At 38.6% G+C, this 19,882-nt stretch overlaps 1 protein-coding gene across 2 annotated transcripts in view; it reads left to right on the plus strand.

The window, feature by feature from the left end:
• Positions 1–19,882, plus strand: part of opcml (opioid binding protein/cell adhesion molecule-like) — a 351,189-nt gene that overhangs the window by 229,591 nt on the left and 101,716 nt on the right. For both annotated transcript variants that reach the window (XM_037120657.1, XM_037120656.1), the window contains one exon: positions 11,760–11,995. In XM_037120657.1, coding sequence (XP_036976552.1) covers positions 11,760–11,995 — 236 coding nt within the window. The remainder of the gene's footprint in view (positions 1–11,759; positions 11,996–19,882) is intronic.

A 19,882-nucleotide genomic window follows, 5' to 3' on the forward strand; every position in this document is an offset into this window, starting at 1 on the left:
GTGGACAGCCAAGGCCAACACCGGGCCTTCATTTCAGTCCCCTGCCTTTAGTTTCTTCATTTTTGTGTGCCTTCCACCGCCTCATCCCCACCCAGTCTTTGCAGGTTTACCAGCTTCACGAGCTCACAGGATGCTTCTTGTTGCTGCTCAGGGCAGACAGCTTTTGATCTTGAAATTCCCCTGTACGTGTTAAGAGCCAACGACTTATTCCCATCACATATCATCTACTGTAATAAACATTTTCTTTACTTAATTTACTAATCTTTCCTGGGTGAAATTGCATTTTTAGGCAGACCTTGAGGGACGGGCTACATTCAGGTGTGCAATAACAATAAAGAGGCTTTTGAATACACACTGTTTACACACCATCACATATGCATTAATGCATATGCATACAGTTTGTAAATTAAAGTATCTTTGACATGGTTAGAGTATAGCCACACATCTGGAATACATGTTTTAGCCCAAATTATTGCAATTGAAGCTTTAGAATTCCTGAAGACATGTTCATCTTCACCTGCATTTTAGGAAATTCTCAGCACAGTCTATTTTTAGAATGTAAAGTAACAACAGAGAACATCAAGTAGAGTTTAAAACAATTCTGCAGAAAGAAATATGGGAATATGACACACAGTGATGTTAAAGTTCTGTGTGGAAAGTAGAATAAAAGAAATACCGCTCTAGTGCACTGAGAATTTCTGGGAAGGTGTGAATAGATTTTCTTACTGTGCAAAAGTCAAAGTGAATGACCTTTATCGATGGTGACACTGAAAGGAGTTATTCTTTGGATCCCGTTGAAGTTTTAGTATTTAACTTCATCCAAAACTGACCGTGACATACACTGACTAAATTCAGCATAGGACTAAAACACTGATCCTTAAACACTTCATCACCACTGTGTTATTGGAGTTACTTCAGAGTCTTTGTAAGGCTTTACTTGGGCACGTTCATGCTCCCAGTGACAACGTTTTAGTTTGAAAGTATAACTGGATGTTGCATACAACTTGTTTTTGCTGACTTCTCTCGCTTTTGGTTATTTCGGAGGAAAGCCACCACCACTGGTGGTCCGATTTTAGTCAGACTAATGTGTATTCATGCCTCTTAAAAAAACAGTCATAGTCGGAATAACCCAGCAATTTGGTTTTCTTGAGTGTCATGTAAAACGCACCAAGTGACTTTGAGACGAGTGTTACAACAGGACAGTTTTTGTGCCATCCACTGTTGGCCTCTCTCCAAGTACCGGATCTTAAAATTGAAGCCAATTTGAAAGCTGTCTGCTGTCTGATGTTCCAGTTGGGGAACATCTCGTCAGCAAGGTGTCATTCAATTCTGATTAGTAATAATATTATGAAGGCTTTCAATATTGAATTATTTAACTCTTGTGCTCAATTTGCTTTGTATTCTCTGTACTTTCCATTAGCAGAAATAGATTGGGCTCCAGCCATGCATTGTGTCTGCATTAAATTCTGGTCTCCTGAGTCTCTTGTCAGTAAAGACGTTGGTATCTGTTCCTTTTCAGTGATTGATTTGTCCCTTTATCCCAGGTGAACAGTGCTCCTATTGTGGCTGAGCAGCAGATACCTGGATGTGGCAATGGCAGTAATTTGTATTTAAACAACTAAATAGACCCAGGAGTATAAAGTGGTTGAGGACACCCCATGTACTTTTAAAAATACACTTTTTTTTCTGAAAGAACATAACGAATCCATTTAGAACTTCCACTGTACTGTGATTCAGTAATGTCTAGAGATGTCTGCCTTAGAAATATGCGCTGTTAACCCAATCCAATGGAGCTCCAAAAGCAATGTCCCTTTTCCTCTGTCAGAATTGTTCACAAGTTTACTCACCGTGACCAGCAGACCTTGCTGTGAACAATTTGTGCATTCCTGCACAGATAAAAGCGAGTGACATAACCATGTTACAAATTTTAGGAAGATTCCATTACTGCTGAATTTTTCACATTCATTTTTGTGAGCACAAGAAACAAGCTCCCTTGTGGGGATTGACAGGACATAGATCCATAGTTTGACAAATCACGCTAAAGCTACCTGGATATAAAGATATCCCTTAAGGTCAAAAAACGTTTCAAAGGTCACACACACCCCGGAGGGCCCGTGTTCTGAATCCCAGTATCAGCTGGAAGGGATAGTTTTCCACTGGAAAAGAAAAATAAAAAAAATATTCCTCATGCTCTTTTTACCAGAGTGGCTACTGACAAGGTGCCCTTGAGCACTTAACCTCTGGCAGCACCACAGGAGTTACTCAGTTGCCAGCTGAGGACAGAACTGAAGAGCTCGCAGTGTCAGTGTGAACACCATTATGAATATGAAGCAGGGTGATGCTGAACACAGTGTGGACTCTCAGCAAAACTTTCCCTCACCATGTTGTGATTAACTACCGATTAAGATTAAGACAATGAATAGAAAAGCTTCCTCCAGTTGCGCCTTCACCGACAGCCTTTTCTCCTTTGCCGCGGCTTGGCATGCATCTAACTAAAACCCTAGAGCACCACCACAGCGCCTGCCAGGGAAAAAGCAGGAGAGGAAGATAACCTTTTATATTTCCATTTTAGGACCTAGTTTATTCATATACTGAGGAAATACTTAGGTGAGTGCTTTTTTTCAGCGTTTTCAGTGAATGCAAAGGTCTCCAAGTATGTTGTCCTAGCCTTAATATGAACTTCATTTTTTTTATCTGTTTGTTGCCAGGATTTGCTACTAAAGCATTTCTCTCCCCACTGAATAACTCCTGTGAAAAATTGGTTCCTGTGTATTTCTTCGAGGAAAAGTGGAGATAGACGTAAAATATAGTAATATCCGGTGCCAGGGCGTAGGGTTGCTTTGAACATTGTTAGAGACATTTTTTTTTCATTATTAATGGCCAGTATCAGCATTGGTGTGTGCACTTCATGCCCCCGCTCCCTTTTTCAATGCCATACACACACACACACACACACGCACACATGCACACATACATGCATGCATGCATGCATGCACACATGCACACACACACACACACACACACACACACACACACACACACACACACACACACACACACACACACACACACATATTATTCTGCAAATCGTAAGATATAACACCCAGCAGAGCCTTGTACAGTATTTATTGCGCACATTTATGACTGTATACCCCACCACCTCTTGAAATTGTGGTGATTCACAATTTTTGAAAAGGCTGTTTTATGGACTGCTCTTTTTTTTATACCACCATCAGTTTGGAATCCTTTTGCTACAAGGGACAAAGTATCAAAGGAAATTTCCAGAAATCCTCTACACTAAAACAAGGCTTTCCCAGTTTGTTGGAGGGGCGTTTGTTGTAGTTCAATAACTGAAAAGGTTTGGTCTCATCTTGATCAAGAGAATATGCTGGTTAAAGCAGCTGTAGCTGACATCTTTAACAGTAATTACTGTTGTAAACTTTTAGGTGAGGTACCTACGTCTCTCCTCCCTCCCACACATGCAATAAAAGAGTGCAGAAATGTTCCTCTCTTTATCCAATCAGGACAGAGAGCTCCATAAAAAAGGTGTTCCTGTCTGCTCATGAAGGTACAAAGAGCAGAATCCTCATGTTCGTTGTCCAAAATTGAATTATTTTATATGTCAATAAAAGTATTCACATGCTGATGTTGATTTTTGTGCTGTCATGGAAGTTTAAAATGTTGTTCTTTAAGAAAAAAAAAAATAAAAAATTACATATTCCGTGGAAGAGCAAATTCCTCTGACCACCTTCACCTCCTGCCATGACATCGCAGTAAATTAGGTTCAAGCCATTTATTCATGCCGTGGGTCATGGTGCCCTGCTCCCTTCTCATTCAATATGTGCAGTCATGGTCAAAAGTTTACACACACTTGTAAAGAACATGTATATAATGGCATGCTCCGGTTCCACTCATTTTTGTGATGGAATACGTGGAACACATAATAGTTTATTATAGGTCTTATGTAAACCTGAAAAATGTTCCTAGAAAAAAATTGAATGACCAATTGTGGTGATTAAAGAAGTTGTGTGGATCGAATTTCCTTTGTTGTATAGCCTCTTAACTTCCCGAGTGATTATGATTGATAACAGCTGGTGACTTTTCTGGGCCCATTTTAAGAGGGCTTGTTTGATACAACCACTAGACTCAGCCACAAACACTACAATGGGAAAGTCTAAGGAGCTCAGCATTGATCTGAAAAAAGCCCATTTCTGATTTGATTCAGTCAGGGAAGTAACTTGGAGCCATTTCAAATCAGTTACAGGTCCAGAGATCAACTGCAAACAATTGTTTATAACAATAGATTGTATGGCAAAGTTGAGTCACTGCCAAGATTCAGGAAGAAAACACAAACTATCACCTGCTGCTGAGAGAGGACTGGTCAGGGTGGTCAAGAGTCAAAAAACACCAAAAAGTAAGCCTGCAATGAATTACAAGCTGCTGGAAGACAGGCGTCAGTATCAACAGTCAGCAGAGAAACTGCCAGCAAGAAAGGAGCCCTTGCTCCAGATTCAGCATCTAAAAAGTCGACTGCTGCTTAAAAGTTTTTTGCTGATCACATGGACAAGGAAAAAGCCTTCTGTGGGAAAACTCTGTTGTCAGATGGAACAAAAAATTAATTGTTTGGTCATAATGAGCAGCAGTTTGTTTTGGATGAGAGAGGGTAAGGCCTTTAACCCCGAGAACACCATACCTACTGTCAAGCATGGTGCTGGTAGTATAATATATATATTCGTATTTGATTTTTATATTATAGATTAGAACTTTCCCATTTTGGCACATCATGAAATGAAACACTCACCACAGACACAAGGAACCAGCAAAGAGGAAACACATTTAGATGTGAGAGACAGACAAATGAAAAATTCAGTGGATCAGCAGGTCAACAGCAGGATCAGACTCACAGCATGCAATGCCATGAGTATGAACAGAATTTTATGATAACAGCATCTAACCATGTGGCAAGATTGCATAGTAGAGATGTTATACCTTGATAAAATGCTGCGTGTTTAAGGCGGGCTGCTTCTCACAAACTGACTGCTGCAGAATCTGTTGCCTTCATTTCATCTAATGTAGCTTCCTGCTCTTGCGCTATTTATTCCCACAAAATGTCAAACTAATTCTTAAGAGGCACCAACAAAAGCTGTTGTTTTATATAGAAACTTGTGGCAGAAACAGCAATGATGTGTGCTGACACAGTAATGACACATCATGCATTTCCAGAAGTGGTGTTGCAATAAAAGTCTCAACATAACCCCCCTAGGCAAATCTTTCATCATGAATTAAAGCAACAGGAAATGCTCATTTCTAATTAGTATTGAATAGAGACAGTCCTGACACTAGACTTATACCTAGAGGAGTATTCTAACCGGTGAAAATAAACAGACTACCTTTTAATGGAATTGCCCTATAATTGACTTAAAAAAAGGATCATTTGGTTGGTCACAATCGATATGTCGGTTACCACTGCTCAACACTATTGTCATTAGCTGACAATAAAGAGAACACTGAGTCTTTGGTTGCTCCATGTTTTTTTTTTTTGTTTTTTTTAACTGCAGATGGGTGTTGTACCAGGACTGAACAACCTTCAGATGTTTCTGAAAAATGTGGTTCTTATTCTGTACGCAAAGAGCGTGCATCAACAAGTGTTTATATGTCTCAAAAAAAGGCAGTTGCTAATAAGTGGCTAAAATAGACTACAGAGGTTGTCAGAGCATTAAAGTCTTCACACCTACATCGCTAGTCTGTCTATAAAGGCCGACTAGTTGCAAACTATTCTTACTCTTAACAATTTGGAGACAGATGAATTTAAAGCAAAGTGTGTATTGCGCAGTGCTGTTAGATGCTTAGTGGTGGTAGTTGTAGGTCATATATAGCCTAATGTTAGCTTTTTACCTCTGGCCATTTAATGTATTATAACATCATGAAAGTGGTGTCCATCGATAAACATTGCTGAACAAAACATATGAACAAAACATATCATAATCCTGTGTTATTTTACACAGTAATCCAAAATCCAGTAGATAAAAGCCATAGGCTCTATGGCAAGGGAACCTATAAGCAAATAATTATAGATGTAAATTGAAATTAAAAATGGAAAACAAAAACAGAAGTACTGGGACAGAGCCATGTGTCTGACAGCCTGACAGTTTTTTTTTTTTTTTTTTTTTTTTAAATAAGGCTTCTTTTTTTTATCCCATGTGAAATGTGCACAGTCCAAAGTGAAAAAGGCCACAGTTTAATAAACATTTTTGACCTTTAGACTTGTTTAACTCCCTCTTTAAGACCATTGGGGCTCCTCAAAAAAACATGCTCGCGCTAACCTTCTTTTGGGTTATCTGACCTAAAGTTTCCTTTCAGATTTTTACAAATAATGAACCTCACATTGAAGGTTATTTTTTGAGAGTGGACCTCCACATACACACACACACACACACACACACGCACACACACACACACACGCACGCACGCACGCACGCACGCACGCACGCACACACACACACACACACACATACAGCATGATAAATTACAACTCAATCACCACGATACACGTTGGTAATGTGAACCACAAACATGTTCCAATTTTATGCTTCTTTTATTTATTTTTATTTCTCATTAACCCTCTGGAGTCCAGGTATAATATGCCGTTTTTGACTCATTTTGATTTTACCATTATATTTCCCTTAAAAACTATTTACCTTGCCTTGTTTGGTGACATTATTTTCAGCACAATGTCACATGTGTGATTTCATCGTCATTTTTTTCATGTTGACTTACTGTATTAACACATTGGACCTGGAGTCACAAAAAAATAAAATAAAATCTCTTTTTTGAATGTGAAAATCACAAATTTGTTTAACAAACCAATTGTATTACTTAGAATGCAAGTACAAATTGCAAATTTCAAAAACGTATGCATAATTTTAGCAAACAACGAAGTTATATGTAACTATTTACTTCCTGCCTGCTCCACATTCAGCAGTCTCCTGATTGTTTTGACTCACAAAACAAAAAAACAACTCCATTACACACTAAACACACCACACTAAACACTACATAACACACTAACTATACACTCCAAACGTGCTACATGTCACAAATCTCTCAACTCTCAAAACTCGCTGTCTCTGTTGCTGTCTCTATCACCGTCACTGTCATTGTCACTCTTTCACCACCGTCCCTCCCCAAACTTACCCCTGTTCCTCAGCAACCAAATCACGTGTTTTGCCATGGCATGGTGCCTTTTTTCCACCAATAGGAACGTTTTTTTGTGCTTGTAAACACTTCTTGCTTGCGGACACTTTTGCGAGAAAAGCCTGTTTTTATAGTTTCTTCCTGCACCAAATGCATAGCAAATGTGATGGTAATCAGTCTCGTGATTTGATCACGCCGGCGTGATCGTCGACTCCGCAGAGTTAACCCTTTAAGCACCAAAGTCGCAAATTTGCGACACAGCACTGTACTCAACAAAACAGCTGTTTTCTCCTAACGGGGGGTTACATGTCGTTCATACTCCTCACCACTAGCTAGCAGACATCTCTTACTTAGACCTTAGCTCATAAATACGTCATGCTTCAATGCAAAATGTTCGAGGAAGTCCCATGCAAACTGTTGGATGAGAGACCGGAGACAGCGCGCAACGGAGCTATTCCGCTGAAGCGGCAATGGTGGATTTAGAAGTTATTGAGACGAAATAAACGACAATAGCAAGCAAATAGTTGACACGTAGGGAAGTGATTGAGCTCCCATTCGCTGATTCTGATTCTGAAATGGAAAATCTAACTTTGGGAGATGACGGTCGGGAGATTAGTGAGCTTGCTAGTCGCGGTGCGTCTTTGTATAGCAATGGCGCTGCCGCGCAGAGCGAGGAACATGCACAAGCACAAACATAAGACCCTTTGCCCAACATAGGTGGGAATGGAAATGATACACGAACTCGTATCAGTGGGGGAGTGAATGGATGTAGTAAAAGTAGCGGTGGTGGTGAGAACAGCGCTGGGACCAGCGTTAGTGTTCACTCTTTCTACCGCGACGGTCACGTAGCATCCATCCACGGCAGTGGTGCAGCTGTGCGAGGCAGCAGTGTTCACGAAGCACCGAGCACACACGAGTCCAGCTCTTCTCACAACATTAGAGGGGATGGCAGGGGGAGACGTGGGCGAAGTGTCTGTAGAAGGGCTGATGGGTTTCGAAGGGGAAACGGGAAGGCAGAACAGGGCTGGACATGATGATGATGATGATGATGATGGTAATGGTGGATGGGCTTACTTTAGAGATGAGGAAGTATATCAGGAATGGATAAAGCTCTCTGATGAGCAAAGTGGATATCGTGGTGACAGAGCTATAGTTCTTATTCTCTGTGTGCCTTGCCATGACAGGCTCCACATTCTACAAATACTGCAAACTTTTATCTGGTAGATGGGCACAGATAAGGCCTCTACAGCTAAAAGATGCCTACTGTTATATAATAATAACAATAATAATAATAATAATAATGATAATAATAATAATAATAATAATGAAGAGAAGAGAAAACAAGAAAAGGGAAAGAAAAAAAGACAAGAAAAAGAAAAAGTGTCCTGGGTTGTGGTGGGTAAAAAAAAGAAAACGCATACTGTTTACATGAGTTTTGTGGTGTAGTAATAGTTCTAAATTTACAACTGTTGGCTTAGAATTTACTTCTTCCCTGTTCACTTGATGTGTGGACAACATAACAAATGGATGGAGGGGATGAATATGATGAAATAAGTTCAACTCTCTTTCAAAATATCAGGTATTTCATGGAAATGACATAATCCAACATGGCCGCCACCATATGACGTCATAATATGCAAATTAGATGGGGAAATTTACTTCCAAGATAAACTTTAGGTCATTCTCAATATTTGTCTCATTTACACTTTGTCTCTATCTCAAACCATTTTCAAGCCAGAGCCTTCTGAAATTTAGATGTCAAAATCTAGTATTTTTTAAATTAAACCCCAGCGCCTAAAGGGTTAACTGGATTATACATGTCCTGGAATAATGAAATAGTTGAATGTAGTGATTACCTGAATGCAACCGAAACCTTTAACATGTCCCTGATTATTGTTTTGTTTCCTCTTCATTGACTGATAGATAATGTCTCCTGTTTAATTCACTGCTGGTCAGTGTTTGTAGTCTTCAGTCTTATCCCTCCAAATTCCTATTATACCTTTGTATCCATGGCAATCAGTATCAAAGGAAGACTGCACATGTTAGTTTTGGCTAGAATGTGTTCAACTCTGAATCTGAAATGTAATGTGGATATTGAGTGTGTGAATGAATGGGTGTGTGAAGACCCCTAATTGATGTGCTACAAATGTATATGGACATAACTTGTGCCGGGACCCCGACACTGGATTTGTCTGCCCATATATGTGAATTTACTTAAGCTTCAGATTATTTGGGGTTTACAAGACTGATAACACTGTTGTAAACTCATGCCAACCCATTGCATCCTGGGTTTTGCTTAAAGCTGTGTTCACATTCTATTATTCCCCTGTAGAAAAAAAGACTGCCTTGTATTTGGTGTAATACATCTAAACCTTTCTGTATGAGTCAGATGTGGTAATGAATGTGCAAAGTATGTGATGATATGTTACTGATGTCACATGTGTATGCAGGAATCATTGTGGACATGTCTACAATAGTATGATAATGATTGTGTTATTGTTGTAAATACCTTTCATATTTCATCCATTCATTCTTATTACTATTTGAGTAATACAAATTATTTTCTTTATTTGTGTTTTCTTTTTTTTTTTTTTTCGTTCCTTTTTTTTTTTAATATTGAGTTGTTTTCTCAGCTAATCAAAATGTAGGCTCTTGTTCTATTCCAGTTCTTGCTTGGAAGAGTGTAAATTCAGCTCTGACCTGAACAAATGTTTTAAATTTAAGCCAAAAGTGGTTATATATTATTGGTTGATTTAGATGATATTAGTACTGGGTGATACATTTTCATTTTATAGTTATAGTACTATGAAACTATATATGGGTTTAGATTATGATATTGTTATATTATGATATGACATAAGTGTTTTTGTTCTTTTTTTTTTTTTTTTTTTCGATATCAGTAAAGTGAGATTATTTTCTGAATATGCTAGACCGTTCTCCTTGTTCTAATACTTATATTAGTTTATATTACTTCATTATATCCACGTGACTGATAATTATTCATGAAATATCTTATTGTATAATTTTTATCTCCACTAAGGAGGTTTTGTTTTCACCCTGTCCATTTGTTGGTTGGTTGGTTGGCTGGATTGTCAGTGGAATTACACACCAACTACTGAAAAGATTTCTGGGAAACTTGGATGGAGAATAGGCCTTGGTCCAGAATAGACAGCATTAACTTTTAACTTTTGGTGCAGATCTGGATAAAGGGATCTTAAACATTGCGGCTGATGCCCATTCTTCATCTGAGTACTAAGTGCCAATGTAATTTATAAAAGTACCAGTGATTATCCTGACAATTTTGTTACAATATTGCTATAGAGTTATTCAGTCAAAAAGATAGATATATTTGCTTTTGTCTCACAGTCATAACATTTATGAAGTGCTTTTGAGGAGATTTATATTGTGAATCAAGACATAGCCTATTTTTTTTTTTTTTTTTTTGTATTTGCATTGCATTGTAGTGTGTATATCATGTGTCATTTTGCTTGAACATGAATAATAGGAGCATTTCATTGTGCTGTGTTATTTTCTTAACCTGTTTGCCAAGATCGAATGGAATTAAGGTGGCACTGTCAGCATGCACATTATCTGTGCTCCTTGGATTTGTGCTACTGCTGACATACCCTGACATTAAGTTATGTGTAGTGCTTGTCCCGTGAATACATTTTCTACTCATGAAAGAGACCTGTCATGTCTTGACTGATATGATCTAAGGGAGAAGGTGTGCCTCATCACTGTGTGCACAAGACATTGATTTGTCTGATGACAGTTTCTCAAGGAGCACTCATGTTTGCATCTCTTCCCTAAAAGATGTGGTTATATGTTTTTTTTAAATTGATACATAACCTAAGTTTGATCTACAGATTATATCAATCACATTTTAAATTTCCTCCTACTGCTCTTCTACTCTTACCACTACTCTCTTTTCTTTGAGTATGGAATGTAAATAATGAAACGTTAAGAACAGACAAGTTAAAAAAATAACTTTGAAATAAAGTTCAGCATATGCAAATCATCTTCTAAAGCAGAATGATCATTAGTGTTATAATAACCATGTATAATATAACAAAGGGACACCAATTCAAATAATTATAAGGGTTTACTTGTATGAATGTACAAAGAATAGAATTTGCAGCTCTGGAGCTTTATATTGAGTTTCAGCTGTCCTGTCTACAATTGTACTCTCATGTACAATGATTTTTTTGTTTTTTGTTTTTTTTTTTTTTGTTATCATGGAATTGTTTTGGCCACAAGACACAGATGTTTTCAGGGAAAAAGTCAGCCACACAGCGGCAGGCCCTTAATCTTAACCACCTGTATTTCATATTTATGATAAAGAATAGTAGCTAGGGTTTTTACAGTGCACTCTGTTAAAACTGTCCTCTTTGTAAAAATCCAAAAAACACAATTCCAGTTTCACCTTCTAAAGAACACTTTTACCTTTTATCGCACCTCATCAGACACAGCTGGATGTCAGAATGCCCCCATATTTAAATACTCTTTGAGTGAGATGATGGAGGGCTGAATTTCTAATGTGATTTTTGTATTTTTCTTCATTCCAGATGCAATGTGGACAGCAAAGTATCACGTGTGGCATGGCTCAATCGCACCACCATTCTATTTGCAGGAAGTGAGAAGTGGTCCCTGGACCCTCGTGTCATCCTGATGGAAAACACAGCAGTCACAGAGTACAGCATCAAGATCCAAAATGTTGACGTCCATGACGAAGGGCCCTATGTCTGCTCAATCCTCACAAACAAGAAACCAAAATCCACAAAAGTGCATCTCATTGTTCAAGGTAAGACCTGTCAGTGATTCTATTCAGCTACAACATATAACCAGATGTGCCAAATAAGGGATGATGAATAAACACTGATGTATGTTTGTTTTGTAGCACTACGGGTGTCTTTTTCCCCAAGATTCCAGTAGTGCAAGTCATTTGTCAAATCAAATAAATCTTCCCTCCTCTGTTTTAGGATGGTGTGATTGGATGGAGTTCAGGAAGTATAACCTAGTGATGAAACCAGGATTCAATCTCGATTTAATTTCAGATTGCTGATAGATATTGATTTAGGACACAGTGCACTGAAAAATGTACCTGCTCCGTTTCATTGCAAAATCCTGCTAAATCAGCTGTCAAAACTGGAACAACTCTTATGATGAAATGTGTTGCCTTCATGGTGAGTTTCCACAAACAATTAGCAACAATGCCCCACGCCTGCATTTGAGGCATAGATCATGAAGCTGGACTAAGCTGACATATAATTAAGAAGAAGAGATGAAGTAGTTGTATCACATACTTCCCATAGAATCACAAAGATAATACAAGACATCACGGAAAGGCTGCTGACAACCCATGAGTGGATGCAAATTGCACCACTTGAGATTTTAAAAGGAGTTAAAGCTGGTGTAGGTCATTCTATTCAAAAGCATTTTTTTTTGTTTTGTTTTTTATTAGTTTAACATTTCTTGACAACCAGACAGCAATCAAAATATTAAATGATCTGGCAGGGACAGGGCTGTGATAACTTCATCCAATCAATTTTATCGGCCTGAAGATTTTGTATGGACAGACTACCTGTCAATCAATCTGCCCATACCTGACATCCCTGCCCACCCTGTCCTGACTCTGCCCATCACTCATTGTGCGCGACCCTGGTCTGTTAAACACACTGTCAGAGCTTTGGCTGATGTCAGACAGTGCACATTTATAGTTTGGGGGAGCAGCTTTTGAGAGACGCCTGAATGCAGGGGCTTGGTTTTACTGACAGGAGACCTTCAAATCTAGCCTGGGCTTGATATTTTTTATTTTCTTTTTTTTCCCAACTTACTGACCTCAGCTTTAAGAAAAAAAAAAAAAAAAAACAATTTCATTGTTTCTTCATTGAATAGATTCACTCACTTTCATAGAATCATAATTAACATTGAGTGATTCATAATGATATCTCATTAACTAAAATTGATTCAGAGAAGCATCAGGCCATTGTTTTAATCAAATACTAGACAAGCATACTCTCACACAGACAAGGAATTACGTCTCCAGAAGCTGCAAGCAGCAATGAATGAGCCCTCGCAGTGCGCGTGCGTCGGGGCATGCTGCTATCAGGGCGTGTCACTTACCCGGTCCCATTGGCTGATTACTGTGTATGCATCTCTTAACCCTGTTTCAGACAGTGCAGAAAGGATTTAAATGTCATTTCCAGTATCCAACATGCAGCGCTTTGACTATGACTGTATATTAGCCCATATGTTCAGTGCTGGATTCTTATCAAACGTGAAGTTTTTTTTTCCAGATCGGATGGAGGAATTTGTTCCTTTATAATTCTATGGCCTGTTCCCGTCGATATTAAATACAGAATCTACAGAAATACAAAATAGACCACAGTTCAAAAATCCCTCAAACTAATTTGTGGTCAGTTATATTTTGATTGTTGATTCACAGTCCATGCGCATTGGGCGGCGACTCTGCCGAGGGTGCGCTCACCTTTTAGTTCTATGTCATCTTGTGTTGTATGATATGAAGAAAAACACCTATAAATGTCATGTAAATAGGATGATGTATGTCTGAATGCCTGTGTCCAGTAGGTGGCACTTTGGATATGACAAAGTATTGATGCATGGAGGTATTCAGAGTGACATTGCATGCATTTGTGATGAGTTTGGAGTACATGGGAAATTGTATCTTGAAGTTATGAGGACTTGCTTTATGGCGAAGCATGAACATGGATCACACCCACCATGTCTGACATAGGCAAGAAAGATTTTGATAACTTTTCATCTTCAAGGTCTGAGGCTGATACTGAGTGAGTCTGTGGTCTGTGGTCTTCAATCTGTAGGAGGAGTTTGTTAAAGTACGAGGCATGAAAATGGATCAAAGTGGGGATGAAATGGGAACTTTTTGGACGTCTGGTCAGGATACATATGCATACCGAATGTTGTTCATTTATGTACATGTAGGAGGCGGGACTTGAATTGTTAATATTCCAGGGGGCACTATAGAGTCCCCTGGTAACACCTTTCATCGGCTATCCTCAGGAGGGCATACACAATAATTGTACCAAGTTTTGTGTTAATCCGACCTACCACTGTGTAGATATAAAGTACGTAATTTAAAGAGTGCCACCTAGTGGTAATTGGCCAAAGTTTTGCACAGAGCCTTAGGGGCTCCTGGGGAAAAAGTAACCTGAGTTTCATGTCATCCAGACACACCATGTGTAGAGATGTGGAGAAATGTAAAATTTCCTGCGGGTCAAGACCTGCTCAGGCCCTATTTATACTTTCCCATAGACTTTATCTGTCACTTTTCCTGACCTTGAATAACTCGGCCATCTGAATGCTGCAAGCACACACTTGAAAGTCAAAGCTGTTATAAGATTCCATAGATTGCCATAACTGGAAAAGCTGGGGTTTTTGATACACCGATAAAACACTGGTGTTGGTGCTTTGTGTGTTTACACACAAGGAAGGATGCACCTGTTTCTACAATCAGTACAGCTGTGAGAGGAGCATCTGTCAGTGGTACAAGGGTGGCAAACGGCAAGCCAGCTCATGAACAAACTCTCCATGTAACTAAGAATGCAAATTTCAAGAATGAGAGAAAGTCATTATTTGATATGCCAATAATCCAAGTCAGTTTGGTCTTTTAGAAGCAGATTATTAGAGCCAGACAGATAAATTGGTTGGTCAATGGTAAAATGAAAAAGAAGAAGATGTATGGCATAATTTATACGCAACTATTTAATTCCCAATTAATTTACTGTTTCAGTGTACTGATGTCATTTTTGACAGTAAACGTGTTCAGTTAAATGATAAAAAAATAATAATAATAATGATAATAATAAAATAAAAAATCCTGCCTCTGTTATACACCCTAGTCACAAGGCCCTGCAACACTTCACCGCATGTTCTTCATCGTCCACACTGACAGCTAATATCACTGATTGTAAACATTTTTAAAGGAAATTTACCTATAATCTTTTAATCACTGACACCCCTAATCAGGGCCATTTCTGTCTTTTGGGGGCCCTATGCAAGGTGGTGTTTGGGGGCCCCTATTCTGTCAAACTATGATGGATAGCTTCCTAATTATTTTAGGTGCAACAATCTATTACATCTTAAGAGGAAAACAGGCTAAATTTGTTAGAACCTCTCTCAAATTAAAAACATCTCAAGTTGACCCACCCTGCAATAGGTAAACAATGGGGATCCTCTATAAGTCAATAAAATAAACTGATGCAGTGTTCCTCAAAAATGTTTATTTAGAATTGTAAAACATTTAAATATGTAAAGGTTAAACATTTCTAAACTTAAGCATCCTGGTCCAGTGATGGTTAAGATGGTTTTGCTGCTTGTAGGTCAGGTGGTGCTAAAGGCAGCCAAGCTGCTTCCTAATATTTCAGAATTGCTCCTGCAAAGACAAAACTCCTAAGGTTACCAAGCCAATAGATCCTAAGCAAATATTCATACTATATAATTGAGTTATGTTACACTAATGCAGAAATTCATTAGTTGCTTTTATATCAAATATTGTAATATGCAGCACAGTGTCCCTTTGAAGCATGCACCCAATTTCAAAGTTCTCACTTTTAAGCAGTTTTCACCATATTGTACTTGTTGAAGTTATTAAAAAAAAGATAAATGACTGATGAGCATTATGGGATATTGTGTGTATATTTCGCAGGGTATTCCAAAGTGGACTGATATATGGTCTTAACGTATATTCTGTGGGCAGAACTAATGGTCATAGTATAGTTTAGTTTACTTTAAATTTACTTTAGTTTGTGAAATATGATTATTTTGAAAAAAAAACAAAAAAAAAAAAAACATAGGCATACATTAAAAACTAAAATAAAAACTAAACTGTAGGAATGAAGGCACATTTGTTCACATTACATTGTCCTAATAAATATTATAATAAATGTGGTAAAGAAAGACTCAATAGAGTTAAGAATAATCCACTCAGAGCAATAATCCACTGCCACAATAGTCCATAACAATCCACAATAGGCCTAATATGTATTAGTGTTTTTTAGCACACTTCACACCAGAGACCTATATACTGAGGACACACTAAAACTGAAAAATGAATCATAAGAATAATCCTAAAGTAATGTTATGTGGCAAATATTGAACAGCAGAGGAGATCTATGACAGAACAGCAGTTCCCACTGGATGAGGATACAGCAGTCATGACAGACATCTGCTTAACAACACACTCTCCCTCCCAAATGTAATGCTAATGTGTGCAACCAGCTATGATTCACTAAAACCAGTGTCACTTCAGTCAATCAGTCTTATGACATTTAGGTGTGATACATACATTTTATTTTAGCCCTTTCCTAAAGCAAACACTTAAGCTAGCTAAAGATTCGGCATTAGCTTCCCCTCCACCCACATCATGAAAACAAACCTTAACTTTATCCTGTGAAGGTTTTTTTTCATCTAGGTTCTTAATTTTTTTTTTGTGAACCAGATGAAAAGGTCCATTTTGATGCCATGCCGTGAATGACCAGTACCAGCGGCTCGGCGCCTCGCTTCTCCTAGCTTAATAGTACTGGTCATCATAGCAATGCGGCGCGGTAGAGACCAGATCTGATGGGCGGACGTACGTATCACCTTGGCTTGCTTGGAACCTCAGCGGAGGTGCTACAAAAAAAGCGCCAGGCACTTTTCACACCTTTTCCGTCATGTCACTCCTCAGATATTGAGGCTGGACTTGGAACTTGACTGGGCCCCCTAGTGGTTCAGGGGTCCTATGCAACCACATAGTCCGCACAGACACAGACAGAAGAAGAAGAAGTAACCACCAAGGATTATTTCCCTCATCAGTATTTATGACACAACATATGTTTATTTGTCCTATAAAGTTAAACCTTAAACAAGACGGATCAGATATTTTTGAAGATATATTCTAGCTCCTGCAAATATAGATGGCGAAATCAGCTGTAAACCCTATTGCTCAGATCTCTCAGCTCTCATGTTTAGGATTACAATCTTGTTCAGATGGGGTTTAAGATACAGTTCCTCCGGCAGGAAAAACAATTGAAGATATAAGAGAGTTTTTTTTTTTTTTTTTTTACAATGCACGTTAAGACTCTGAGACTTCCTTTTCATGCTATATTTCTGTCTGGTTTCTGTGAGTGAGTGTAAGGCACAATGAAAGTTGCCATGTAGTGAAGTACATTCTGATATTTATGTAGACAATCCCACTGTTTATTTGGGTAGAGGGAGAGACATGCAGGGAACTAGTTTGTCCCAGTATTTCCCCCACACTGGCACTTTTTAGGCCCAGCAGTGAAGTAATGATGCTTTGGCCTGATTACACACATGCCAGCACCCAACAAGATAAATACAGTTCTTACATATGATTGCAGCCATTTGTTAAACTTTGTGAGAGTTTTTTGAATTGGGAACATTTTGTCGGAAGGGGTGCAGATACAGATTCATGTCACATCCGAACACAGAGTTACAAATGGATGAATACAGTACAGCACAGCCACCTCTATGGCAAAGACGGATCAGGAAGTCCATGGGGGATGTTAGTGGTGGCTTTCGTCCCCACAGGCGCTCTCCTTTCTAGAACCTCAGAAATGGAGATTGGTGTTGAACCTGTACACAGAAAAGGACTCTGGAGGGTAACATCAATCAGCCCAGTGACCTTGTCAGCTGATACCCTTAGGAATATAGGGCATCTGCTTCCATGGTGACTGCGCACAGGGAGTGGACTGACTGCAGTTAAGCCACACTACAAGAAAGAATAATATCTTAGAGTGCTTTGTAATGCATAGTGTATCTATCCCAAGGACTAGAGGTGGCAGAGAACTAGCCAAGGACTCAGAGTCAACATCAAGTGGTAGTTACACTCTGATCCCAATTCTAAAGACTTCAGTTCTTCTTCTTTAATGAACAAAGAGCCTTGCTTTTTCCTTTGTATTTACTATTCCTGAAACACCATCACACAGCAGCATAGACATCAATTCAATTTCTTCTTGAGTTAGGCCACTTGGAGACAATGTCAGTATATATTGCCTATGCAGTTGTTGACTTAAAACAACACTTCTGTCAGTGTTGGTGAGAAATTATATCACAATCATCTGTCAATGCATTATCAATATAATTCTTCCATTAAAAAGCATCTACTCCATGGATTAGCTGCTGAAATCTTGAAGTCTTCCATTGTCTAACATGACCAGTAGCTTATGGTCACTAATCAACACATCCTCTTACCGAGCTGCCTGAATGCGTTGATTGCATGCGACTCCCTAAAGACATATATCACATGGCCATTGTCAGACAGGCCAACTGTCACAGATTGATTAGTTCAAAAAATTAAATTTGTGAAAACATTATAGTTTGTGTTAAAATAATGATGTAATACTTTATAGTACTTGTCGCACTTCCTCCCTCTGTTGATATAATATTTACTGTAACCACTAGGGGTCACAGCATGAATCTTCAATATGGGTTCTATTAACCTGTTCTCGCTGTCGGCCTATTTGGTTGGTTTTAGTGATGAGGACAGGCTATGGCTAATTCAGTGCATCATTAACCTGTTACTGCCACATTTGGCCAACTGATCTCTAAACATTACCTTCTGCCTTTAAATATCTGTATTGAATTTGGTGTTTTCATGTTTTTTTTACAACCCTAGTTCCACAATAGACACTGTGTAAAACATAAATAACAAGAATGTGATCATTTTCTAAACATGTTTGACATCTACACGATTGAAAACAGTACCCCATCAGCATCATTATTTTCTAGAAATATATGTTTATTTTGAATTTGAGGGCAGCAAAGCATTAGAAACAAGTAGGGACAGGGGCAAAAAAGACTGGTGTAGTGGAAAAGTAGTGGAATGCTCAAAAAAAAAAAAAAAGAAAAGAAAAAAAATCATTCATTGGTTACAGGGAATAGGGTATGAAAGGGGCTTCCTTGCAAGGCTCAGTGGTTCACCACTTTATGACTGTATAAAGAATATTACTACAGGGGCTCTGGAATACTTCATAAAACTGACAATACACACAAGTTGCTTGTAAAGATTGTATCATATTTTTGTTTACATTTTACACAGCTTCACAACTTTTTTTTGGAACCAGGGTTTATTTACATCTCTTCAGACTGTAAAGCCTGTCACATATATATCTTTGTAGCTACAACTTTATTCAGACTTGCTGTTGCTGTGACACCAGTGCAGAAGCAAACCTTGTTATTGTTACAATATTTGCTAGGAATAACTTGTTGAAATCCCTCAAGATGTCAACATCTTCTGCCAGCAGACAGTCACTTTTTTGTTGTCATTTTTTTTTTTTTTTCGCCCCTCGCCTTTTCACACCTCAGCTGGCTTGTAACAACTGAACTTGTTCCCTTTCCTTCAGTGCATACTGGTTCAAACTCTGAGCGCAGCAGGCACACACAGTGTTCTCCCCATGCAGTCTGCTCTGTGTCTCTGTCTCATCCATTGGCCTGTAATGCCTTTCATGAAGAGAAACAGAGCAGGCCACTGGGATAGGCCAAGTATTTTGCCTTCAGTTGTGGATTTATCCCAACGCAACAAATATTTTCGTATGAAACCAGTTACTATTTAATACTGCTTGTCTATGACCACCTTTCAGATGTTTAGTGAGCTTCCAGCAGTCTTGCCTCTCAGCAGAAAAGTCTAATCTCTCACAGTCTAATCATATGC

The sequence above is a fragment of the Acanthopagrus latus genome, chromosome 13 (assembly GCF_904848185.1).
Source record: "Acanthopagrus latus isolate v.2019 chromosome 13, fAcaLat1.1, whole genome shotgun sequence".
Taxonomy (NCBI): domain Eukaryota; kingdom Metazoa; phylum Chordata; class Actinopteri; order Spariformes; family Sparidae; genus Acanthopagrus; species Acanthopagrus latus.